Source organism: Dermacentor andersoni, chromosome 7, assembly GCF_023375885.2.
Source record: "Dermacentor andersoni chromosome 7, qqDerAnde1_hic_scaffold, whole genome shotgun sequence".
NCBI classification, from domain to species: Eukaryota; Metazoa; Arthropoda; class Arachnida; order Ixodida; family Ixodidae; genus Dermacentor; species Dermacentor andersoni.
In genome coordinates, this window is record NC_092820.1 from 21,530,767 (window position 1) to 21,557,292 (window position 26,526).

Genomic DNA, 26,526 nt, shown 5'->3' on the forward strand with positions numbered 1-26,526 from the left:
TATAAACACATCTTGCTCGATGACCGTGGAAAGTTGCTGTCAAAGCGTTAGTGAGGACGCGCGGATACCGTCGTCGCGTGACGACGGTATCAGCCCACAGTTCCCTAGCTATGAACACATTCTGCTGATTGGTGATGCCACAATTACTGAGGAAGGTGTGTTAGCACTTATGCTCAACCTCGACGCTAAAAAATCGCCCGGAGCTGATGGAATCCCGAATGCATTTCTTTCCCGGTACGCCGAATAGTGTTCAAAGTATTTAACCCTAATATTCGAGAAATCACTGTCAAGCGCAGAAATTCCAACAGACTGGAAGTACGCGAAAGTCATCCCCATACCGAAAACAGCGAATCCGTCTCTCCTCGCATCATACAGGCCAATATCTTTACTATGCACATGCGCAAAAATCCTCGAACACATAATTTTTAAGCACATTTCCGCCTTTCTTAACGACAACGCAGTAATTGACGCAAGACAACATGGTTTCCGGCGAGGTTTTTCTACTGTAACTCAGCTCGTAGAAACAGCTCATGACTTAGCGACAGCTTTAGATAGACAAGGCCAAATAGACTTAATATTTCTCGATTTTGAAAAAGCATTTGACCGCGTCTCTCACTCCAAATTACTTCTTAAACTAAAACCCATTTTAAAGAACGACGCCTTAGTTAACTGGATTACAGCATACCTCTCATTACGCAAACAAAGTGTTCAGGTCAACGATGCAGCTTCAACACCCGCAACTGTAGACTCAGGCATTCCACAGGGATCAGTTTTAGGGCCGCTCCTCTTTCTTATCTTTATCAACGACGTCATCAGTGACATACGCGTCAAGATAAAGCTCTTTGCAGATGACTGCATTTTGTACAACGAAATACGCAATTCAAATGATCAGGAAGCTTTAAACACCGTGCTGTATGCAATACAAACCTGGTGCTCGAAATGGCAGATGAGTATTAACCTCAAAAAGACTGTTGCAATGACCATTACTCGCAAAAAGAATCCCTTAACTCCTACTTATAGCATTAACAACCAGTCTTTATCAGTCGTGTCCACGTACAAATATTTGGGAGTTGTATTAACATCAGATCTTAGTTGGAATGAACATGTAGCATACATTTATAATAAAGCAATGAAGAAACTAGTCTTTTTAAGGCGATCAATAGGAAACGCTTCACCTGAAATAAAACTCTTAGCATATAAAACATTCATCCGACCCATTCTAGAATACGCTGCGATTGTATGGGATCCGCGCACACTAACCAACATCACTAAAATTGAGAAAGTCCAAAGAAAATCAGCCAGGTTTATTTTCAATTCGTACAGCTGGCGCACATCCCCATCATCTCTTCTAGAAGCTGCAGAACTGGAAAACCTTGCAATACGTCGTTACCGGGACAGAATGAAATTTTTTTTCTTACTGTATAACAATCAATTAGGAATAGATAAAACAGCATATATTCTACCGGCTAGTCACCGTCACACGCGCTCTTATCACAACAAAAAGGTTAGAGATTTTACCTGCAGGACTAACGTATTTAAAAATTCTTTTTTCCCGCGCACGATTTCTGAATGGAACGCACTACCTGCCACAACTGTCGAATGTCCAACGGTTTCATCCTTTCTTTCTGCACTTTGTGAATAAACCATAGCGTTAATCTCTCGTTTTTACTAATCAAATCATGATTGTGAAAGGTTTCTCTTATGTTGTTTTTTTATGCAGATTCTTGTTCAGTGTCTGTTATCTTGTTTGATCTTATTTCGTATATGTTTTTTGTTATTTCAAATGCCTACTCCTGCCTAAGGCCTGGTAACAAGGCTGGCAGTACTTGTAAAATAAATAAATAACAGCGAGCGAATTGACCTTCATGCTGTCTCTCGCTTCAACACAAACGTCGAAAGCATAGCGCATGCGAAGCTACTGGCACAGGGCACACTTTATTCACATGGCAGATCGCTTTGAAAATACGGCGCTCACGCGGGCATGCACTTTGTCCTCATTGCAGATCGCTTTCAATATACGGTGCCTGCGTGGCCCTGCTGTAAGCAGCAGAAGCTCAAGTAGAACCCCTTTCCCCCTCCCGTGCCTCCCGTGCGACCGAAGATGGCGCTTCCGCCCTGCCTTCCTTCCTCACGTGCGTGATATTGAGTTGTGGTCATCGGATGACCCTCGCAAGTCAGTTGTCAGCCTGTGTCGACAGGGCAAAAGTCTATTTTATACACGCGATTTCGACAAAAAATGGTGCTAATTTTGTCCGCTGGGGCCGATAGTTCGTTCGAGGGTAGTTTGTTAAAAGCAAACTTTGTTGCATTGATAAAATAGGTAGAGCAAACTAAGGTCGCTATATGGTCAGTTATATCCGAAAATCTTGTATGTGGGTCCGTTTTAATGAGCGTAAACTGTAGTATGAATGCTCGTTCAGGGCACATACATTGTGTTCATGCTGCGAATACAAATACCTTTATTTCAACATCAGGGATGTTAGGGGTGCACCCAAAAAGCCTATGACTGGCTTGACAGAGGGGCGCACCCCCGTACATAAAAACCGGCAGCAACAGAACACGGACAGAACAATAAAAAAAAAAAAAGACTACAGTGCATAGGTAGACATCATATTCAATAAGAATTAGTGAACATCCTCTTGCAATAACAAATAAATGAAGGCGGCAGAATTAACACGAAACGCTCAGGAACACTAAAGAATGCAAAACGAAGAACAACAATAAGAAAAGAAAAAGGGAGAAAGGAGGCACAGACTTGCAGTAAAAACAAAAAGCAACAAGAAAACTGTATCGTTAGGTCCTCAGTGCTCATTGCGCCGATTAAGAAGAGTTGGAATTATATGTCTGAGCATTTCATGGCCGTAATTAGTACGAAAGGATGGCACATACCAGACGTCGTTGTTACGTGTTGGGTAGTAATTAGCTTTGGGCTGTAAGTTAGCTGTGTCATCAAAGAATGCGTCATGATTTTTCCGTTTTCTTTCATATTGTTTACTTAGCAATAAATTATATGTAGGTCAATAATTGGTGTTACTTTTAATGATACGATAATAGGTTGAGTGTGAGCAGTAAACGGGGCATTCGCAATGATACGAATGACCTTTTTCTGTATTTTCTGTAACCTATATGTATTTGACCATGTTGTTGTACCCCACACCAGATGACAACATGAAAGGTTAGATAAAAATAGTGCATTATAAACTAAAAGTCTAACACTCAGAGGTAGTAGAGAGCGGACTCTGTATAACATGCCTGTGCATTTTGCAAGTATTTTAACCAGGTTGTCGATGTGTATGTCCCATGAGAAATGACACTGCAGTGTCACACCTAGGCACTTTACTGACTCCGCTATTTCAATGCTTTGAAAACCAAGCGTTAGTGTAGGTAAATGTTCTAGTGGTTTGTTCTATGGTCGAAAAAGTACAGCTTTAGTTTTGGTAGCGTTAATTTTCAAAAAAGATTCAGTACTCAATTCGACTAATTTACACAGAGTTTCATTAGCGTTTAATGCCAGGTCATTAAGTGTTTTAGCCCTAAAAAATATGCTAAAAATATACACTGGGCATCTTTGAAGTCAATTTTTAGAGGAGGGCTTCCAAGCTTGCATGTAGTACACAAAAACGCTAAGCATGTTGCCACGCAGTCAAAGTGCTAGATGCCGCCGTGCTTTTTTTTTTGCTTTTATGGCAGTGCTGCTTGTGAATTTTAACTTTCTTTTCATTGTAATATACATTGAAAGTGCGCAAATGTATAGAAATAAAAATGTAGGCTTTCTGAGCAATAAGCCACCTCGGCAACTAATATACAGTGGAATTCTGTTCATTGTTTTTCACTGAATCGGGAAGAAAAACACGTAACAGTTGGGAAAACTCAACAGCGAGGAAAGCTCTGAAAATGAATGAAAACAGTGCAGCTTTGACTTGAAACAATTTATTTCCACAAAGTGAACTTAGGACTTAAACAAATCGAAAATGGTGGATTGCCGTTTTTTTTGCTCGCTAGAAGGCACCACGCATACCTCAATAGCCTGAGAGGCCACATTGCCATCAGCGTCGCTTTGAGGTGCAAGGTTATACGTGCGAAGGAGGTCCAGAGCCACGACGGCTTTTCCAAAGCTTGTATCTGCCAGCTCCCGGGAATCTTTTGGCTGGTCATCGTCGCATTCAGCGGCTTCAACTTGTGACTGAATTCGCAATGATCTCGGCAATGCTTTGGCCCTCCCACGTCACGACGGCAGCATCCACGGCAACATAGTCGTCGTATGCGATAGTGTGACCTTGCACTTATCGACTCTTTCCAAGTTCACACTTGCTGCTTCTCCGCGTACTGTCTTATAAGCGATGCCGTGCCTCTTCCGGAATTGGTTGATCCAGCCATTTGACACTGCAAAGTCAGTGATGCCCGGTCTGTCGGCTATCTCCATCGCCTTCTCGCGTAAAATCCTGCTGTCGAAGTTAACACCGGCAGCCCTTGCTTGTTTAAACCAGAGCCTCGTCGAGGTTCCCATGCTTGGCACCACAAGCCTGCTTAGCTTTCGGGCCGAAGAGCGTGGCATTGCCTTCTACCTCGGCACGCTTCAAGGCGATGCTGTTAAGCATTGAGTGGCAGTCTTTGGCAATGTCGACCCTTTTCTGTGCTGGCTGCTTGTCGACTGCATTTAGTAGCCCAGCTTTTCCTCAAGGGAAAGCGCCTTCCGCTTGCACGGCACCATCATGAAGATTGTGGCTGGAGCGACGCAGGCACCTTGAACAACTGCCAGTCAAAAACCATTATGTGAAAAGTGCAAACAACATTGGTTGTCTGCTGCCACTACTCTGGCAACGCCGTACCATGATCGCCTAGCGCCTGGTGAGAGATAGAGAGAGAGCAAATGATAAAGGAAAGGTAGGGAGGTTAACCCGGACTGAGCCCGGTTGGCTACCCTACACTGGGGAAAGGGAAAAGGGGACGGAAAGATTAAAAGAAGAAGAGAAAGTCTACTGGGTATATCGTTCGGTCACTCAGTCCGGATCATAGACGCTGACTCAATCTAGTAGCCTTCAAATATCGCAGGCTGGTGAGAGTTGTCGCTACTCTCAATATGCTGGCTCCTACCCTACATAAGTGACACCTCCATAGACGACCATTTTGCGGTCATCCGGCAGGCACAGAAGTTATCTAGGAGGCTATGCCCGAAGCTGTCCGGACAATGTGACAACGTTGGCGTGCATTGCCCGGGCGAGTTCAGAGTACCAGGTTGCGACGTATCACACGGGAACGTTTTCACAGCTACAATGTAACAGCAGGGATATTAATACATGAGATTCTATGCAAGTTGTGCGGGGCTGAGCAGCCGGGAAAATGCTGCACCGAGGAACGTAAGAGCAAGATTCTACTCTATACGATTTTGTGATCACATGGAATAGCTAAACATTACTACCAAAGTTTCATAGTATAGTGTCACGGCATGCAGTTTTAAGCAACTGTTTGAGCTAATCTAAAATTTTAATGCCTCTTTCAGCTTCTAACATCCTCCTTCAGTCCATCAATTACTGCAGGTGTTCTCAAGCATGTTGGTTCCAGGGAACCCTGCTAAGCTCCATAAAGGGCCAAGGAACCCCCTAGCCCCCAATAGATGCTAGACGTAGCGGGCAACAGGTATGGGGCCGACAGTTGCAGTGATGTAACAGCTGTGCCAATTGCGCCAAACTGCGCCGAGAGCAAGCCTTTGTGCCATCCTGCGTGAAAATGGCATTTTAGCGGAAAATTTCGCCGAGCCCGCATCAAAGCATGCATAAAAGCCAAGCCAAACTCCCTCTCCATCGATGCTTCGCAGCTAGCTAAACTGAAATCGAAACCAACACCACGCTATCATTATCATCATAGAAGGAAGCGGAAGCCCGCACAAAAAGTTTCTCACTTCATGCTGAAATCAAGAATGGGGCTGACAGATGGAGTAGTACATTGTGGTGTAAAGGTTATAAACAGGGATAAGGTACCTCAGAAAGGCTAGGCAATGTTTCGATAGGAGAACCTATCTTCATCAAAAGCAACCTCGTCATCCTCAGCAGGTTAGCTTCAACAGGTTAGTAGAGTGACATCACGTGCAGTTGTTGTCAGTGGTGGCTGGCTATAAAGGGAGACACTGCAAAGAAAATGAGCGCTGTCACCTGATGTCTCTAAGTGTGATTTCTAAGACGAGCGGACAAAACCGGGAAAATGGGAGGACGGGCAGAAAAAAAGAAGGGAGCAAGAAAAGTGGAAAGAAAAAGAAGGGCATAGGAAGGGTGTTGTGGGAGCGAGAGGTTAGGGAGCCTTCAGGGGTGTCATTGACAGCATGCTTTTGTGGCATTAGAAGAGCCGGTCAGTGAGGGAGCAACAAAGAAGACAAAAAAGGACACCAGTTGAAAGAATGACTTGAGTAGCGTAGCAGCAATGCGGCGGGTAATTTTGAAGGAGTTAAGATGCCGACAAGTGGTCTGGGGTGCAACGAATGTGGTAGCTGGAAGGCAGTGGCTTGGTCTTTCAAGGGCCGTTAGCCTCAGTTGCTCCACGTAGGCGTCGTCATGGTGGTACACAGAAGTGGCAACGCCCTGTGTGACTGAGGCGCACAGGGTGGCACACCTTGATGCCTTATAGAAAGATGTCGGCAAGCTTCGCGTAAAGCAAGGCTGATGGACATGGAGTTTCCTTGTGCAAGCCAATGAGAAATATGTGGCGAGATGCTTGTGGCGATCTCACCTCAGTGTTTCTTCTCGATTTCTTGAGCTGACAGGCCGCCACAGCAACCTTCTTGCATTTTTTAAAGGTCCCCTTTGGGACCACCATTGCAATGCCTTGGTGGAGCTCGCACGTTGCTTGGTGCCCGCGACCCCTCTTTGCAGTTTTATAGCAGTGCCAATCTTGAACACGAACAGCCGCGGCTTGTTGCATGTGATCGGAGTACGCAGGAAGCAGAGTTAAACATGTAAACGAGTGAACACAATCGGCAGTCTGATGCAGCAAGGGGGTGCAGAGGGGCACAACAGCTCTGCCGTCCTATTCTTTTCATGCAGCAGGCTATAATGATTATCAGATATAACAATGGAATTCTCATGGCACTTAAATATTGTTATGTGGGTTCGACTTTATTAAGGCTAAACCCCATGAAAGCGATTTTGTTTGTGACGGCGATGGCTTCGAGCAACAAAATGGGCCGTCGCTTGAACAGAGCACTCCATCGCTCGGTTATAGAAATCTAGAATTCGTCACTCGTCCTCCTGAAGTGCTATGAACGACTAGCCAATAGCGCGAAGCTGGAACTGGATGTACATCACTCAAATACTACCGACTGTCGCACGGAACAAGCAAACAATTGAATTTTTATATGTGCAAGGATAAGAACCTACTGCAAGACCTTCAGAAATATTTTATGCTTTTTACAGTAAAATACATCAACTTAAATTAATAAAGCACGTGTCGCGCTAGTTTTGGTGCATATATATTGCTTCTCTCATACCAGCAACACCGGGGAGACGTCGCTCAAAATCGTTGCTTGTATGGGGCACGACTTGTAGGCGACGAGCGAATGCTACAGTCATCTCCATCGCATCGCTTGCATGAGGTTTATACTTTAATGAGCTCGCAGTAATCAAGTCTACCAGTTATTTCGAGTTTAAATTTTTGTGTCAGTACTGTGTTCTGTGCTGCAGCACAGAACACAGTAAACTAGAGAGAAATGATGTGCACTTGCGCATTGTTTCTCATTCCAATTCTTCCTGCAGTGTTTAATAGTGCAGTAAGGTATGCACGTGAACAGCCAACTTGCCTGAACTTTCGTGATACTCTGGGAAGTGATTCTGCAGTTACAATTCTAATGTTGGAAGATTTAACACTTACTGCTTTTGTTTTCATTCAGGTTTGGGTTACAAACTTGCACTTTTTGGCTCATGTCATTCAGCACCACACGTGGCATCATTGTTTGCCTGATCTATCTTCTAGTCTTTTCATGGCTAGCAGGCAGCGAAGCCAGCCCAGGTCTCTGCAGCCAGTCACTGTTTCTGACGCACTGTAGCAGTGTTTATTACTTGGCAGGCAACACTGCAGAAGCTGTGCGAGTGGTGCCCTAGGAGGCATACATCACTTCGCATGTTCTGTAGTGGACTGCCTGTTGACCTGTAACATAATTTACTGGCTTCTTTATTATTTGGAATGGTAATATATAAAGTTATTGCTATGTAACAAACATATTTTTTGTATGAGTTGAGCTTACAGTGTGTGATGCATTATGTTTTGGTTGCCAGTGCAGGCACTGTGCTGTGGAATAGTGGTGTTGTATCACTCTGCTTGTATTTTTGTGGGCAATAGGCTTATAACCGGTATATTTTCTACATGGCATTTCCATCATATATTGTAAATTTAATGCATGAAATCAATGTTGCATCAAGTTGTGTACGTAGCACATTCCTGTTTCTGTCATGTGGCATGCACAATTTTTTTTTTGTGAATGCAGCAACAGAATCTGATGACGGCAAAAGTGCATGCCACTGGCTGAGCGCTGCCTATGAGATAAAGAACACCGTGCTGCTTCCCTGTAGCCAGTCACCACGCAGCCGACCTTGTTCGAGCGCACGCTTGAGAGCAAGCAGCACAATACCACTGTGCAAACGCTCCGTCACGTGGCTTTTTTCATGTTTTGTGGGCTTTCTTTGCAACCACGAAAAAAGGACTATGCAAGACTTATCGTAAAGGAAACAACTCAATCGGTGGTTTCTGAAGGTGACAAATATGCCTATCATTCTTAGGGTTCTCAGCCAGTAATTAAGGAATTGGGTAATTAAACTTAATTCATTAGTGAGCTATGGGCAAAACAAAAAATTGTCTGAGTTACTGTAGGCTATTGCGAATAGTCTGCGTTTGGTTCAATTTGCTTCCGACGGCCTTTCTTGTTCAAATTCTTGGCTCAAATTATGTGGGACACCCTGTATACCACCGAACCAATCTTGGCAAGGCCACAGAGCTGATAATTGTATAGTTTTCTTTTCTTTAGCAGCCTTCCAATAGCACCAAAGTGAACGATATGTGCACCTGGTTGTGTCGCTATATCGTAAGTCCTGGCACGCCACGTCCAAGATTTTTCAGCTTGCTGCGGATGTCTGGGGCTTTGGCTGGCTCGTGCTGCCACGCCTACGGAACCACCGAGGCCAATTGGAGCATGTGATAGTCTGAGCATCTCTGTGTCAAGAGGGCTCGTCGCGGCACCCAACGGTGCCCACAATATCTATGCTGCTTGGCAGAGGGGCCTCCTTGATTGCACGGGTGTGCCATTGGAATCTCGAAGGTCATGCGGAGGAGCCACATGTTAGGTCAAGCGTCACTGCCAGTGAGCAGTAATGGCAATGCATTTTTCAGTTTCAGTTTTTGTGAGCTTTTCGTGATGCTTCCACTTGTACTTCAAATGTCAAATTTTGCATGTAGGCTTCTATGTCTACAGTAGAGCCTCATTGATACAATCTCGCTATGTTCGATTTCCTGGTGCCAACGTTTATGACTGAGCACACAGCAAATGACTCAATGCAGTTATGCTTCTTTTTTTACCAGTTCCTATGTTTCTGGAAAACACTATCTTTTGGCACCACCGCATGGACGTTCAGTGCGTTGCCGAAGTGCAATTGTGCATGTCTTCTGGCTGCTAGATCTTGCGTAAACAAGAAGAGGTGCAAGGCGTGCGTTATCGAGAACAGTAGCCACCCCCTGTGGCAACTTCCCCACAATACTTGCCTGCCCGCCTCAACATGAAATCGCTGGTGCGCACTCGGTTTCTTAATCCAGTAGCCGCAAGTCGCCTGCTGGATTGTCGCGTGCCGTATTCACAGCTATCACCTACCTTTACCTATCTGCTTCACACTGCATGGAGTGCAGTGCCGCTGGAAGCGTACTGCATGCTTTTAAAATAGACGATAACCCAAACTTGCCGCCGTTCTCTGCTGCAGGCAGCACAAAGTGAGCATCATGCATCGCTCTGGCGGCATCGTAGGCATTAAATTCTGGCATTGCCCACCAGCTCAACTTTGTTTTGGTCCTCGCCACCATTTTAAAATGCTACGCAGTAGGAAAACGACCATGTGTATCTTGGTTTGCTCGTGCCCGACCTGCTTGACACGCGTCGCTGCCTCGTACTGCAGTGGTTTTCGTCGAGTGGGCACGTGAAAATGTCCCACTCGAAGCTGCTGACGCAGGCAGAATTTGAGGAGCGCAGACGCAAGCTTGCCAAATTTGTAAAAACGTCAACGCATTTCTCGAGCTGCTCTGGCCTCGCCAGCATAGTGCGTGTCAGCTTCTCGTTCTGCAACAATTCGTGCAGTTGGCATCAGACACCAATCTTGGCTACATCACAAGTCTATTTTGCGACCATGTGACGGTCTATGCTTCCAACCGGTTTGAAGTTAGGGTTGTGCTGCCAGCCGTAATCAGCTTGGTTCCCTCCATTGGAGAAAGGAAAGGGTGCCAGTGCACATTTATGGACATAACTCCCACGCCATGTCTCTTGGGGTTTTTAGAGAACTTAAGAAGAACCTGCAAAGCATATGGTGTTTCGAATTTTCGTGGGTGCTGCAGGTGACCTCGACCCCCTGCGCGACTGACCACACGGTGCCCGAGGTGGGTGAGGACTTCACGGTAGGCGGTCTGACTGCACTTGTCCAGGGGGTGGCCATCTGTGAACCCTCTCCACGTGCCTCCTCAACAGCATCTGCACAGCCGTGCCTGGTGGAGCCTCTTCTGCAGCCACTGCAGCAAGTGCCGCAGGTATGTGCAGTGCACTTATACAGCCAACCACAAAAGTTCATGTGCCGTAGGGTCTGATGAAACATAGAATTTATGAGCCGTTTGTTACCATAGCCAGGAAAATGGTAAAATACAGTAAAAATTTGTTAATATGGGCCCACTTCATAAGCAATTCCAGTTTAAATATAGTTGCGATGAATCCTCCTCCCTGTCGTCATTGAACCTAATGTATTGACTGACGCCTTAAGCCATAGTTGCTTTACGCATGCCCAGTGGTTACTGTGTAGTATTTACTTCACTTTTTGGTGCATACAAGCATGGAATTGGCAAAATTTTGTGCACGCAGAGAATAGATAATTGTGGATTATGGATGTTTCCTGGTCTGCAGTCGCCACCAAAAGTGATGTCAAAACATGGTAGCCATGATGTGTTTTCTGCTTTAATAGCTCCTAGCACATCCACGTCGTCATGAAGGATGACGTGGATGATGGCCCTGCCGTACACAATGTGGCTAGTGTGTTGACCATAATGAGGGCCATTTACACAGAAATAGGGCCTGATGGAGAAACTGGTTGTGGCCTTGCTGTGTTTGAGGATGCCGTCACTCGCAGTTTTTTTGCTGCCTGTTTGCATATAAAATGTGTTGCATGAGAAGTAACACCTTTTTTTTGGCCGGTAAGTTTATAGATGCTCATCTGCCATTGTCAGTTAATTAGTGCATGACTTAGTGCATTCCTGATCCAAGTTCCCTGCAAACTACATATTACTGAAGTTTTACTGTACTATCTTGTTTGCATATACAGTCGAAACCGACTATATCAACCCCATTTACATCGAATTATTTTGTACATCGAACAATTTCTGAGCAGAGTATAGTTTCTATGAGTATATATATAGCAAAAATTACGCTTACATCGAACAAAAATAGCAGTGACTCCCAATATATCGAACGTCAAGCAGCGTAAAAGTGCCCCCAGAAGTTGGCTTTCCCTCGTGGTAGCGAGGAAACCTGGTGGCATGGCTCCATCCACTCGCTCTGCCTACCCTGACCGTGCCGCGTCGTGCGAGTCGTGGACACCCCCCTGCAAGAAATGATCCTGGCCCACCCGCAGCGCTTGCTTAGACAGCCAATCAGAGGCTCTTGTGCCCTCGTCGTGCAGGATGGTCGAAGTGCGAGTGGTCTCGCTGCTTTTCTAGTTCATTGTGTTGTGCCTTGTAGGCCTTCTGCTTGTGCTGCTGTGATGGCTAGCGCGAAGTGAAAAAATTTGCCTTTTGCCGTGAAGCGCGAAATCGTTAATGGAGTCAAACGTGGTAAGAAGTTAGATGTTGCCACAGCGTGTATGATTCCGAGGAGCGCTCTCAGCACGATCTTCAAGAAAGACTAAGGCGAAGATTAGGGCTAAAGCGCACAAACTCGTGACCCAGTGCCCGTGGTGCCCGACGCATACCCACAGCGATGTCGAGGCGGTTGTGTGCAAGTGGTTCATCTGAAGTTGCTTCAGACGTGCCGGCTTCCATGTGCCTGCTGGTGGCTCTGAAAATTCTGATGAGGGCAACGAAGCCGTTGCCGGTGTCGCCGAAGCTTGGAGCAAGCAAGCTCTCAGAATTTCCGCAAGCCACTGATGGATGAACGGTCGACGAGTTTGTGAGTGCAGATAAGTGTCGCCACCATAGGAGAGCTCGAAAACGAAAACTACATCGCGGACATTGTACGGAGCACAAGTGATAGTGGGCACAATGAGGAAAGCAACGATGATCCTTTGCTGACATATTAGAAGGCGCAAGTGGCTTGCATACACAAGCCGCTTGCGTCCCCTAACCTAAAACTCTCCAATGTGGAGAAGTGCATGCATCGCAGGCAGCGAAATTGACCAAGCAGAAGAGAATACAGGACTATTTCATGCGAAACTAAGTTAGTTTCATCAATAAAGTGCTTTTATTTATGCTATGTGCTTTCATGACGCTGAATTGTTTAGCAAGCCTATATAGAATTATGCCCTATATTGAACTGATAGGCGCTTTATTGTGAGTTCGATATAACCGGGTTCGACTGTACTGTTGAACCCACTTAACGATTCCAGAGATAACAATTTATCGGTTATAATGACCTAATTTCGCTGCACTTATGATTTTCCGAACCTGCTTATTGAAGCTGCGCCTAGCTATAATGAACATTTTCAAAAGCACCATACTGTTGCGACAAACAATTCACGAAAAGGAACACTGCTCGCAGACGATAAATGATGACTCGGAAGGGTTTGAGTGCGAGCTAGTTGGTACAGATCATTCATATTTAAAACAGCGCCAACAATTCAAACCTGATTCCAGTAAAAGAAGGGCAGCCGTAATGGCAAGACATTTTCTAAATGCCGGCATGCTGCAGTAGCTTAATTCCGCTTCCAACCAACTAGAATGCCTCACTATCGTATGCAGAATCCAGTCGTGTCCTGCTGATAGCAAAATACAGTTAAAACTCAATATAATGAAAGTCTCGATATAAGGAAGTATTTAACTTTTTCTAACGTTTCGGAAAACTGGCGGCTCTTTATACGAAGTGTCTATTGACTGCAAGGGTCCCAGAAAACTGGAAGAATGCAAACATACTAATCCACAAAAAGGGAGACGTTACAGAATTGAAAAATTATAGGCCCGTTAGCTTACTCCCAGTATTATATAAAATATATACCAAAATGCGCCCTCAGGTACGCCCTTCTTTTTTTTTTTTCCCCCTGTCGCTTGCAATATGGGAGGGGGGGGGGTCGACTTATATTCGAGTCGACTTGCAATCGTGTAAATACGGTACTACTTCTGCTCCAAACTGTAATCTTATTTCTGCTGCAAAAGCTGCACCTAAAGACCCAAGTGCCGCTTCCATCACTGCATAGTCTATATGTCTACAATCTCAAAAAGACAGAAAAATCATTTCATCTTCGCACTGCTGGTCTACGCGCAGCAGCTGAGATCAGCTGCATCTGCTGCACACGTCCTCCAAAACAGCAATACCTGGGCTGTGCAGCGTAGTCTACTGCAGCTGCCACGGGTTGCCACGACGAGCCTTTTTGCCGACAACAGAACACTAAACGAGACCCTACACCCAGAAGGCTTTTCTCCCTGTGTAGCTTCCAGTGCACTAGCAAAGTCGAAAAAAATAGAGAAATAACTCCCCTCATAATTGAATGATTTGAAAAATCTTACCACCGTGAGATTCGTGAGATGACGTCCATCAATAGTGAGGCCATTCTATGGTTAGTTAAAAAGGTTTCAGGGCCTTTTCAAAATGCATCCTGGTTAATGTAACTTTTTGCCTCTGTCAAAGGTGCAAGAAAATTATCTTCTGTTTTGTTCTGTAGTTGTGGGTCTTGGTACTCCTGCATCAATACATTACGATTGCTTCGTAAGCCTTTCTTTCTTGCCGACATTTGGCTGTCTCGCAGGAACTTTGCAACTTGGAACATCAGCAGCCCTGCCCTCCTGCTGTGCAACCAGCTGTGGAATTGCCCCCTGGTGCTGACACTGGCAACAGTGTACCCCTAGCCAAGCGCCGGTTCTCTGTTGCTGCTGCTGCTGGGGACCTGAGGTACTCAAGCAGTACACATGTATTGTGTTGGGCAATGTGATACTAGGAGTTTGGCAAAGGCTCTTCCTTTGTCTGGCTTTTGCCTGACCTTGTTCATAAAGTTCAAAGCCAAGCTGTGCTGCTATGTGTTGCAGTAGATTCTAATTAATCTGACCCATCATAATTGAAAAATCGGATCATTTGGACTTGACCCCTGGTTTCAGCCAGCACGTTGGTGACTTTCATCATCCAGAGGGTGTGCCTCAGTCATGCAGGGAGGCTGACTGGCTTGAGTGCTGCAGTGCAGTCCACTTACAACAATACCACATATAATGATTTATTGGTTATAACAATGAGAGGATTTAAGAGTATCAACTTATGCATTAGGGCTATGAGAAAAGAAAATGTATGCTGTAAAACCCTGTTATAACGAAGTTGAAGGGGGATCATAATTATTTCGTTATAACCTATAATTAGTTATAGCTACTATCCATTTCTATTCACAATTAGCAAGCAAGAGAGGATGTACTGACCACCTAATCTCGCAGCAGCCTGCCATGCGAAAAGAAAATGGCCGCTACGCGGCAAGAAAGCAAGCGAAAAATAAATACCAGCAAGGAATTGCTAATTTATTCACGGCAAAAGGCTCATCACTGATCGATCAACAGCACACCAGGTGGCGGTTCACTTCGTAGAAAAAAATTTCTTGGTTGACTTTTGCCGTGTCTTCTTCAGGCGAATGATGGCTTTTTCAGCTGCAGCCACTATTTCGAGTCCGTCCTCGCCGTCATCGTGAGCGCCAAAGAAGCCGCACAGCAGGTCTACCGCATCGAGCGCTTGTGCGGACGTCGGTACATCGGGTTAGGCTCCGGGCTGGCGTCTACATATTCGTCACTGTCGTCATTAGGCACCCCCATCACCGTGCACACAATTTCCGCCTCTGTTAGTGCTTCGGTCATCACCGCGCCAGCATCAGCACTGACGTACCTCAAGAAGCTGCCGCAGTCAGGCACAACGCCGGCGTCAAGGAGAGCGTGCCACGACACTACGGCTTGGTCGCCCGTGTCACCCTCATTGGTGGCAGCACTGAAATCTGCGCTGTAACCGCCGCTGCTGATGCCAAATGAGGCATGCTGGAAGCAAATGGCGATCGTGCTTGCTGGTACACCTTTCCAAGCAGCCTGTAGCATCTCGATCGCCATGTACAAGTTGATCGTGGACTTGCGCTTCATGGTCCTATTGAGCAGAATCTGGTCAATCACATGTTTGCAGTAACCCGACTTAAGGGGGGAGGTTACCCTCGGATACCAACTTTTTTATTTATTGAGATATCCTAATGAAATTATCAGGATGAACTCATAGCAAAAGCATTAGTAGAAATACAAAATTTCATCCAGTTATCTTCACTGGTTCTCAAGTTACAGTAATATTTCAGAATGGTGCACATGGTTTTCTCATTCCACGCCTGGAGATTTCTCAAAAGGTGCTGCAACTGTGAAATTCACTGGCGATTCCCAGATGGATACCTCAGGGCAAGACAGAGCCCTTTCTTTAAATCGCAAATTACAGACACAATATATAAGAAATATGGGCTTGTCTTGCCCTCAGAAATTTATTCAGATACGCAATAAAAAAAACTTCTGGAAATCTGATGAGGGGTTACAGAGATATGGCTGGAACAAGCAGGCTCACCAGCCAAAAAAAAAAAGTCATTTTGAGAAACTGAGCTTTGAAAGTTTTGAGCACATACAGTCGAACCTCGATATATCGAACAGCGCGGTGATCGCAAAATAGTTCGATATAGCCAGAATTCGATATATAAAATCACGTAGAAAACGCGTCAAAAACTAGCGCAAATCAATCAATGAACCAATCGTGGCGCAATAGATACTCACATGAAGCTTCAAACAAAGTATTTATTTAGTTCGCTGAAAGTACTGAAGCAGCGTAGCCGGCTTCATATTGGCAACCGCGTGCTTGACCACGGCGTCCTCAACATAGTCCAAACGGTCCACAATAGACAGTCCAGTGCCTTCTATTGCGCCGCAGTAGCGGCGTACAACGGCCAAAGCAGCTACAGCCTCAGTTGCAGTCGGGAGCGGGGCAACATCAGCGCTTGCTGGATCAGCCTCGGCAGCGTCTTCGTTTGGCCGCTCAGCAGTCACTTCTGCCGCGATCTCCACGTCTGTTAACTCCGCCACTGTTCCGGTGCAGTCGTCACCGCCAACGAAGTCCGCAATGCACATGATGTGTGGCTCAGCACCGACAAAGCGCTCCAACTTGCTCCACGGCCGCCTCGATCACGCGCGCACGGCGGGGGCAAGCCTCGCCGTGCGCGCGTGATCGAGGCGGCTTGCCCCGCCGTGCGCGCATAGGTGCGCGCGTGATTGCGGCGGCCGTGCTGGCTCCAAGCCACCGCGTGTGTACGCCGCTACGTTCAAATGGCGCCCTCGGCGCAACCGATGTGGGCAGCTGTCGTACGCAGCAGTCTGGAACGCCGATCGCGCCGCCGCTATCTTCGAGGTGTTGCGGGAAAGCTCGCCTCATGTCAACAGAGCGCACTTGGTCTGGGGCGGCGGAGTTCGATATACCCATTTTACATCCGGCCCCGTTCGAAATAAAGAATTAAAAATGCATGCGATTTTTCATGTGATATAGAAATTGTTCGATATACGCAATAATTCGATATATCCGTGTTCGATATATCGAGGTTTGACTGTATATTGTTCTCAAATGACCCTCCAGCATAAGTGGATGTGTCCTTAGGCACTCTCCTCTTTTGCCACCTTTCCACCTTCTCTTGCGATCGCTTCTTGGCCTTTTTCAAGCACAAAGAATCTTTCTCGGCTGCCCATTGAATGGCCAGGTGGCCGGGTGTTAGCCCCACTGATGAACATAGCCCTTGGGCGGCACTGTGGCAGCCACCATTATATCTTAAAACTGCCTCATGCAGTGCTGTCTCCACAGCAATCAGCGACGCATGCTGCTTTTTGGGCATCAGTGACCACAGCACGGAGTGAAATGATTCTGACACATTCTGCGTCTTTGCTCCCAGGCAGCGTTGCAGAAGAGAAGCCTGTGAGAGGCACTCATAAACAGGTAGCAGTGCTCCTACAACATAGCCTGAAAGATTGTACTGATGCTTCGGAGGTGGCACACCATCACTCTTGCTGCCGTTATGACGACACCACAAGTCTGCACCCTCAGGACATAAGTCGTAGTGAGGATCCTCGTCCGTCGATGTCACGTGGTGGTACGATGCCATCGCTGCACGCTGCATTGCAGCCTTATCGTTGGAATAGTTCCATAGGGCCCAGCCATAATAGTCGGTCAACTTGTCGATGAGGGCTTTTGTCAGCCTGCCCTTCCCTCGTAAAGCCTTGTCACTTTTCTGCACAAGGTTGCGCAGTGCTGTCCCCATCCTCTTCTGGACATGGTTCAGGCCACTTTCGAAATGGGGACCAGTTCATAAACATTTGCTTGCACAAGGGCAGAGAAGGTGGCACTATCTTCGTCAGACACGAGCGTTGTGTAACGGAGGTTGTGCTTTGGCACCGAACGTGCGAAAAGAATGACAGCTGCCTCAACCTCCATTTTCCCAGACTTAGAGTCAGTGTTTTTCTGGCACACGTGATCCTCCAGCCAGCTTGCGTTGCCTGGGTCTCCACGCTTTGGTCCTACTTGGCAGCCAAGGCACTGGTTTGATAAAACAATGGTGCCCAAGATGAGGCCCGCATGATATTCAATTATTGTACCAACTCCGCAATATGGGACGTGTGGCCACACTTGTGCCATGTTCCATCAAAGTTTACTGTGATATCCCTGCTAAAATATGGATCCATTTTCTTGTAGGTGGTTTTCACAGCAGAAGCAAATTCTGCATAAAACTTGTCTATGCACTGTGTCTGCGGTTTCCTGAATTTCTTCAAGTGCTTCTGAAAAGTGTTATGATGCAGGCCACGATGGGACACGTTCATCACTGGCCAAAAGTCATTGAGGGCTGTTTGTCCCTTCCCTATCTGTTCTGTTGCCACAATGGCTCTTATATTCACGTCAGAGGCCATTGAGTCATCCTGACGAGCAGAACTCCACAAGCTTGCAACTACTCCACAATGTAAACATAGCAGCTCAAGCTTTGTTGCAAGTCCCGGTTAGGTCCCTCCTTGAACCTTCATCCCAGTTGCAATGCACCACTGGCACGGGGTCTCGGATAGCAGGTCACCTAGGGCATCCATTTGCAGAAGAAATTTTTCGCATTCACTTGTAGCGTTGGCAGCTTCAGGATCGCGCTCCATTGCTTTAAATTTTCTCTCCGTTGCTGACATAGCGCCAAGTCCTCGTTGCACAGCAGTGCGTTTTTTTGTCTGCCGCCTCTTTCCCCTCACACGTCAGGAAACGTGTTTTCAACTGCACAGGGGACGACGCAATCATACTGTCCAAGGCAGATGAAAGAGAAGATGTGGAAGCCACTGTCGGTGAGCATGAGACACCAGACGCGCTCGTCACGACATTCTTGCGCCGGTGGAGCAGGAGTCATGTTGCTAGAAGCGTCGACACAACCACGCTCTTGTGTAGATGAAACAGAAGCTGCCTCACAGGAACCGTCAGTGCGATCGTCGACGGCGCGCAAGTGAGCGGCGACCTTCGCTATGCGGGCGAGCTTCATAGAACGCTTCCTTGCACGCACCGAATGCGTCTAGCATCCTGAGTTTCTTTGGGCGCATCGTGGCCTGCCACACAACAATCAGCAGGCTAAACGAAACAATGGTCTCGTAACGACTGTAGAAACTTGGAGAAACGGCTGCAAAGATAGACGATGGCAAGCGGAACACACAAAGGGTTCCGGCGATGGAGGAGCCGAAGCAGATGACGGCCGGACACATTATGCAGGAGACCACTACGTCATCGCACGCAGCAGCCAATGGGAGTTGCGGGCTCCCCTGTGTCCTTAAGGAGCGCACGCTTCGCCGAATCTCAGTTTCACGTCTGAGCCGCGGGAAAGTTGAAAGTTCTCACGAACGAACAAAACAACACCAAACTGGCAGCACTCGGAGGAGTGGTGGAGAAATGGCGTTCGCACCAAGTAGGGATATTTTGAGTGCTCGCTCCCTCGAGGGCTGCCATGGCTCATTATAAACTTTGAAATAGTTTTGCGATGAATTAGACATTGATATTTACATAAATGGTAGTTTATAAGACATACTGACCGAATATGAGGTTTTCCAGAAATGACCTTGTAGCGATTTTTCGGTTTTCAAAGGCTGCGTCCCCCCTAAGGGGAGATGAGGGTCCTGAAAACTTTTTTAAAAATTTTTCGACATATGCTGCTTAAGTTTTGTGTGGAGATATATTGTAAAATGCTTATTTCAAATATGTTTCTAGATTTAAAATATCTCACAAGAAAAGATGACAGAATACAATACTCCTAATTAGGTCATTTCTTACGGACCTTTTTAATAATGTCTCATTAAAATAGTGTTTTTAAGAACACGTAGTTAACGAGGTTCGCAGGCAATGGGACCAAGAATGTGAAAAACATAATGAACACTATTTTAAGGGGAGACGCGGGTTTTGAAATGGCGAAAAATCTCAAAAAAGTTGATTTTTTGAAAAGTGCATGTTCGCTATGTTCATACATTCAGGAATCCTTCCACAAAATTTATAAAGCGAACCTAATCGAAAAATAATAAAAAAAACCTTCGAACTTCATGCCGTCGCCATTTGTCAACGCGGTGGCCGGCGGCCGCTAGTATCTTGGGCTTGTGTGAAAGCTATTTTCTTTATGTGCATTCTTGCGCCAGTTCAAAATGGTGTTGGAAAGGGGAAATTGATGCCATCACATCATTTCTGAAGGATGCGTCCTTGCTACTGATTGGCCAAAGCGCCCCCAAACCCACGTGCCTTGCTCCTATTGATCTGGCGCTGTTTGGCGCACACTTGACTGCTCTCACGTTTTACTACGTTTGTGGTTTGATCGCACCACAGCTTACGTTTGTTCAGCCACTTGCTTCTTGACAACGTTTCATAAGGCATCTTTTTGCCGCCCGAATGGCTGGAGGAGATCGTCGTCTTAAGGTTACTACGCATCAAGCGTTTGGCAAGACGCGAAAGTGCCGTAGAATTTGCGATGGAAGACGTCTAGGCCTGTCATTAGGAGTGGGATTCCTGCGCCAATTGTGCAATTTTGCTACAAACGTAAATTTCTGTGTGACACTGCGCCAAACACAGAAAATTGATGGAAATTCTGCCACGGTGCGCCAGAACGGCTTCAGCATGTATGTTCCGGCAGTGGCTGTGAACAGCGAGCGGATTTGTTCTCAGAAAAAGAGTGCAGCCGTTCACACGCCACATACCATGCAACCGTGTCTCGCACACAGTTTGTCGTAATTTTTGCGCTGCACTAGCACTAGCACTAGCAGTGCTAGTGCACTAGCAGTGTCATCACTGCTAGTGGAAAGGCAGCTGTTTACTAGGATACGGTTGAGTGGGCCGACCGGCATAACACAGCAAAAAGTAAGCAGACTGTGCTGCGAGCGAACTAGACGTTAGGGAAGCGCACACTGCAGCGCGTTTAGCACGTAGGCGTCTCTGTCCCCAGGACTGATATAATGTAAAACTATTCCAATCTGTCTTCATGCCCATATGGATGAGGCTTCGGTTCCCACCTGCGGCAAGTTGTTTTTTCATCCACTTCAATGTCCATTAATTTAGCGTTTCTTTATTCCATTTATATTAGGCACAAGTAATTTCCCCTATGTTGTCCTTCGTGTCAGTGTTTGTTGGCTTCTTATGATATCACTAATAAAAATCGGGCCCCTCAGTTAATAGCAATTTCTTTCAGAAATTGAATTTCAGTATTAAAAACCTTGTATTGTTTGTTATACAGTCGACTCCCGTTAATACGAAGTTCACGGAGACCGCAAAAAACTTCGAATTAAACGAACTTCCAATTAAGCACAAAATACAAAAACAGCACTTTATTTGTGGCGAAATTGAGTATTTTCTCTAAGAAAAATAGTCAGTCATCTTGCTCTGCTTCTTCTTGCCGAATCGCGCTGCTGAAAGTAAGTTCTGCAGGCTGTAGACGTGGCAGAACGCTTCTTCCGCATTACCTTCAGCGGCAAAGAAGTGCTCCGCGAGAGCAAGGCCCGCAGCTACATCGGCAGCCTTAGGTTGTGGCTCGCCTTCAACGTCATCGTCGCTTTCCTGGGTCGCTTCCTGGGGCCGAATAATCTCTACAATTTCGCTATCCGTCAGCGCACTGCACGTTTCGACCGCCTTGTCTACGGCGACGTAAACTTCAAAATTGACGTCCCCGAGAGCATCACCAAAATCAGTGCCGTCAAGCTCGCTTGTTGACGCTTCCTCCGCTGAAATTTCAGAGGCATCCTCCGAAGAAGCTGCCACAAAACCGCAAGCCCTGAAGCAGTTTGCGATTGTTTCTTGCTTCACACAGTCCCATGCTCGCGCTAACATGTGGATGGCTCTGAGCAGGCTCACCTCGTATTTTGCAGAGTTATCCATACACAAAATCATGCGCTCGAGGAGGTGCCGCCTGTACAGGACTTTAACATTTTTGATGATGCCTTGGTCCATAGGCTGCAAAACAGCCGTTGTGTTTGCAGGCAAAAATGCGAGGCGTATTGCACTCAAGGCTGGCACATTCACGTGAGCACTGCAGTGATCGACCAGGAACAACACCTTGCAGTTCGAAGAAGCAAACTTGCGGTCCAATTTGCTTATCCAGCTCTTGAAGATTTCGGCCGTCATCCACACTCTTTTGTTCGCCTCATAGTCCACAAGCAGCGTCTTCACGCCTTTAAAACATCTCGGTTTCACGGCTTTTCCGATCACAAGTAAGCGACATCGTTCCGTGCCAGTCATGTTTGCCGCGATCAGCACCGACACTCTCTCCTTGCTGCGTTTGCCCCCAGCACAGTCATCGTCCTTGAATGTCAGGGTCTTCTCTGGTAGAAGCCGATAGAAGAGTGCAGTCTCATCTGCATTGAAGATGTCTTCCGGTCTGTATTTGGCGAGATATTCACGCAGCTTTCCGTCCTTCCACGTGGCGCATGTTTCCTGGTTAACGGATGCCTTTTCAGCACACACGCTCTTGAAAACCAGGTCATGGCGATCTTTAAAGCGCGTCAGTCATCCATCTGACGAAACGAAGTCATCAATCCCCAACATTGCTGCAAGCGTCCGGGCTTTCATCGCAACGATGTCTCCGCTGAGAGGAAGTTTGTTGCTCCTGGCCTCCCTAATCCAAACCAGCAGAGCCTTCTCCAACTCTGGGTAAGCGCCGGTGCGCATTCGCTTCCGAGAAGTCTTGAACTTGTCGTTCTCAAATGCATCCATTATTGTGCGCTTATTCTTGATGTAGTTTGAGAGCGTGTTCGGCTTGATCCCGTACTTCCGCGCTAAGTCTTGTTTGGCGGCACCTCCCTTCTCAACTTCCTTCAAAACCTCGACTTTCGTTGCCAGGTCGAGCGTGCGATAAGAGCCACGGTTTGCCATGGCTATAAACTGTGCGACTAGGTACAGTCAATTCCGAAGCGTAGGATCACCGCCCGTGGTACAACCTAGCCAACGAGCTACCCGCACAAAGGCGCTCGACGAACACACGCCTCGACGTACGCTGCGCACGCTGCAAGACTAATCTCACACAATCTCGCCACTGCCAGTATGCAGCGCTGCGTGCACCTATGGCACCCGCGTGGCCTCCGGCGGGAGCCGCTTCGCCTCCCGCCGGAGTTGATCGCGGAGGCCACGGCAGCCGTAGCAATGAATAATCACGCCGCTCCAAGAAGGATGGCGTTGCGGGTGGCTGCGGTGGCGATGACACCAACGCGGAGCACGGAGTTGTTGCAGCACTTGAAAAATTGCACATTCTACCAAAGAATGAAGGTCACCTCGAGGATCCCGGCTGAAAACTAACTTCCAATTACTAAACAATATTACTGGCTGAGGACTTCGAATTGTCGAGCGATTTCTTCCATTGGATTACATCCAAACTGACTGGACCAGCACTTCACTTCTAATTAACCGAAAATTCCAATTAAGCGGCTTCGAATTATCGGGAGTCGACTGTAATGCAGATATGCAAAATCTAATTAGATATTTGCAATCAACAGAAATAACTGACCCTTACTGTTAAATATCATTCAATTCACGCCAAAATTAACAAAATTAGTTTCAGAACCCACGTCTACTCTTAAAGGGGGACATGGTGATTACAGGTATCCATACATATTTTTGAACCAAACTTGATAAAAGTATGCATGCTTGTTCAGTTTCTTGTCCCGATTCTAAAGATGCAGTTATGTTTTCGGTAGGTTCATTGTTTCATTACATAGTTAAGAAAACAATGTATTTTGTTCTTCCCACAATAGCCAAATAAGCGACCCAAAAGAAATATATAAATGACGTGTGGATCAATAGCAGAAAGCACGAGACTCACAGCAACGGAGCAGTGTTAGAGTGGGTTAATATTAATTTGTACTAGTAATACTGAACCTCCATTGTTTTGAACATGGCCATGCATTAATCACACAAAAAGACAATTAGAAAAATAACCGGCAAAACTGCTTCCTCTGTTGTGTGCTCCAAACATGTAGCTTCATGTTGCAAAAAGAACCGTTATTCTATCTGATAGCTAGTGATAGGGCACAGTGAATGTTTGGTAGGTGCGCAAAATTATTTTGAGAAAATCGAGAAAAACAAATGTCACTGCTATTGGCATAATGTTCACCATTTTTTCATCAATATTAATGAAACTATTGTCTTTTGACATTTTTTGTGCTGATTTCAAATGTGATTTTGCTGTAGGTCAGTTCTTAAGATAATTAACATTTCACTTCCATTGTTTAAGGGGTGTACATGGGTTATTGAGATACCTTTATTTCTTAATCAAAGCTGATGAAACTGCATATGCTCATTCAGTGTTTTGTGTTTATTTTAAATATCCAGTTATATTTTGCATATACATAGTAGTTGTCTAGATAACTAATAATTATGTTCTATTGTTTCTTCTCGACACGGTATCATGCAGATTGCACACGAGATGAATAACTTTAATCGCAAAAGTGTCATTTAATGTCATTTGCCGATTGCCAGTGCTCTGCATTTTGTGCACGTTTGGCGGCCGCTCACACGCGGCGAACTCTGCGCCGACGTGGCATCGCCACAGGTAGCGCACGAGAGGACCATCTCTATGTTGAGACTGCAGTCACATTCACCTTTGTCCACTGCCGCACCACAACTTGCACTTTACACAAGACAGCAGAGCATTTATAGAATCGAGGCTTACGATAATGAAGCGCATCTCCATTGCATCCGAGCCAGCCGTGCTGTATCAGTGTGAGCGAGAAAATCCGATTTTCACTTGGTAGCTGGCGTTGAAGCAAAGTCTTGCAGTTTTTCTTGAGCATTCTTCACTTTCTACAAATCATCGGGCTGCAGTAGTTGTGCTGGAATGCCGCATGCACATTGGCCGCTGCCAGAACCGCTTTCATCTCCTAAGCCTATTCCGTAGTCACGGGGAGAGGCTTCTGCAAACTATTGCCAGCATCTTCCAAAGCTGCTGCGCACTTTAGAAAGTTTGATGCCCCTTGTTTCTTGTTCTGCTTGCCAAATTTATGGCTTGCAGCAAACTGAATTTGACATGGCTTCACGCCAAGTTTCGCACTCCCGAGCAGTCGGCGACGAAAATCTGCCAATGGCATGGCGTGCTTACGATCACGTCTCAGTCGACGAATGGAATTGTGCATCGAGACAATTTTTTCGTGGGATTTTTCTTCATAGCCATTCAGCGCACAGAATAGCGGGGGCACAAAAACTAAATGAGAAGACTGGCTTGTTCAAACAAGATCAAGATGGCTGTGATCAGAAACTTGCAACGGCAACTGCGCGTCACGGAAAAAGGACCTTTTTTGCATGTTCCTCAGTAAAAATATCGCTCACCGACATGATGTAAATTGCCATTACGACCAAAATATCGGTCCAAATTTCTGAGATGATGTATCGGACACTGTAGATTCCAAAAACAATGTTTTCAAAAAGTGATTTTTCCGGGACTTCTCAGTCTGTAAGACCTCCTTCAATTTCTTTTTGAGGCGCTCTTCTGGGAACTTCGAAAGAGTTTGACAAGTGACCCATCTACACAGCAGATGCAGAGGTTTTATATCTACGAATCAATGCAGATCACACATAGCTCTCTATGTGCGATTGAACGTATGAATTGTGGTGTGGCATGCGTTTTGTGAAAATGGCCAAAACTTTACGTAATGGCGCCAAACTTTCTTTAATTCATACATATTTGGCTGCCTGCCGGTCAAATTGGGTGACATGCCGATTGTGGAGCACCGGAAATGTGCGATGTGAAGGAGAAAAGGCGGGCACTAGTGTGCAACCTAGATGAAGCCACGGAGTACACATTGCCATAGTTGTCAGCAGTAACTATACAGGAATGCACAGAGGAAATGTGGGAGTGCCAAAAATGCTTTGTGCCTCTTGCATTTTCTGCTGCGCAAAACACTGTGCGTGCCATGTGCCTTTAGAACTGCGTGGTTGCCATCCACAATCCTGTCGATTCATCTGTAATGTTTGCAACAAGCAGTAGTCTTGTTTTGACTCGGTGGATGATGCATGTGATGTCAGAAAACATGACTGAAGCTGTCGAGGATGAAAAGTGATTTTACTGAGACCTGTGCGCTGGCGTCCAACCCATTCTACCGGCTATAATGATAGATGGTGTATTGCCGATGTGCTAACTGATAAAAAATAATCGGAATCTACGCATGGTAGTGAAAAGTCTGTCTACTCACATGATGAAACTAGTGTTTGGATCATCTATAAAGGAAATTGTGAGGCCCTTGCCACTGCAACCACTTATTGACCACAAATAGGAACGAGGGTTGTGGATTTCTTCTGTAAATAAAGGCATGCTAATGTGGTAAGGACTTGTTTTTTTTTCTAGGTGTGTTCAGTTATTTGACATTTGTTTTTTTCAGACATTTTTTGCAGTCCTGTGAAATGTGAATTAACAATACTGCTCTGGCCCTGCATGTAAGTTCTGAAACAGCTGCTGTGTTATGAAAACCACAAATTACTTAGTACCCTGTTTGGCAGGGTACTAAGTAATGGCAGAAATGGCCGCAGGGGACTGCAACATTGTGACATTTTGGCATTCGCTCCAGCTTACTCGATGGTCTGTTATGGTTCTATTA

At 46.1% G+C, this 26,526-nt stretch overlaps 1 protein-coding gene and 2 pseudogenes across 1 annotated transcript in view; 1 reads left to right on the forward strand and 2 right to left on the reverse strand.

Annotated features, from left to right (window-relative positions):
- The window catches only part of LOC126535659 (uncharacterized), a 316,705-nt gene that overhangs the window by 204,537 nt on the left and 85,642 nt on the right, over positions 1-26,526 (forward strand). Inside the window, exons 16-17 of the mRNA XM_050182461.3 lie at positions 10,576-10,764; positions 14,178-14,320. Of these exons, the coding sequence (XP_050038418.2) occupies positions 10,576-10,764; positions 14,178-14,320 (332 nt within the window). The remainder of the gene's footprint in view (positions 1-10,575; positions 10,765-14,177; positions 14,321-26,526) is intronic.
- On the reverse strand, positions 15,121-18,730 carry LOC140219448 (uncharacterized; annotated as a pseudogene).
- LOC140219450 (tigger transposable element-derived protein 4-like) lies at positions 21,305-22,816 on the reverse strand (annotated as a pseudogene).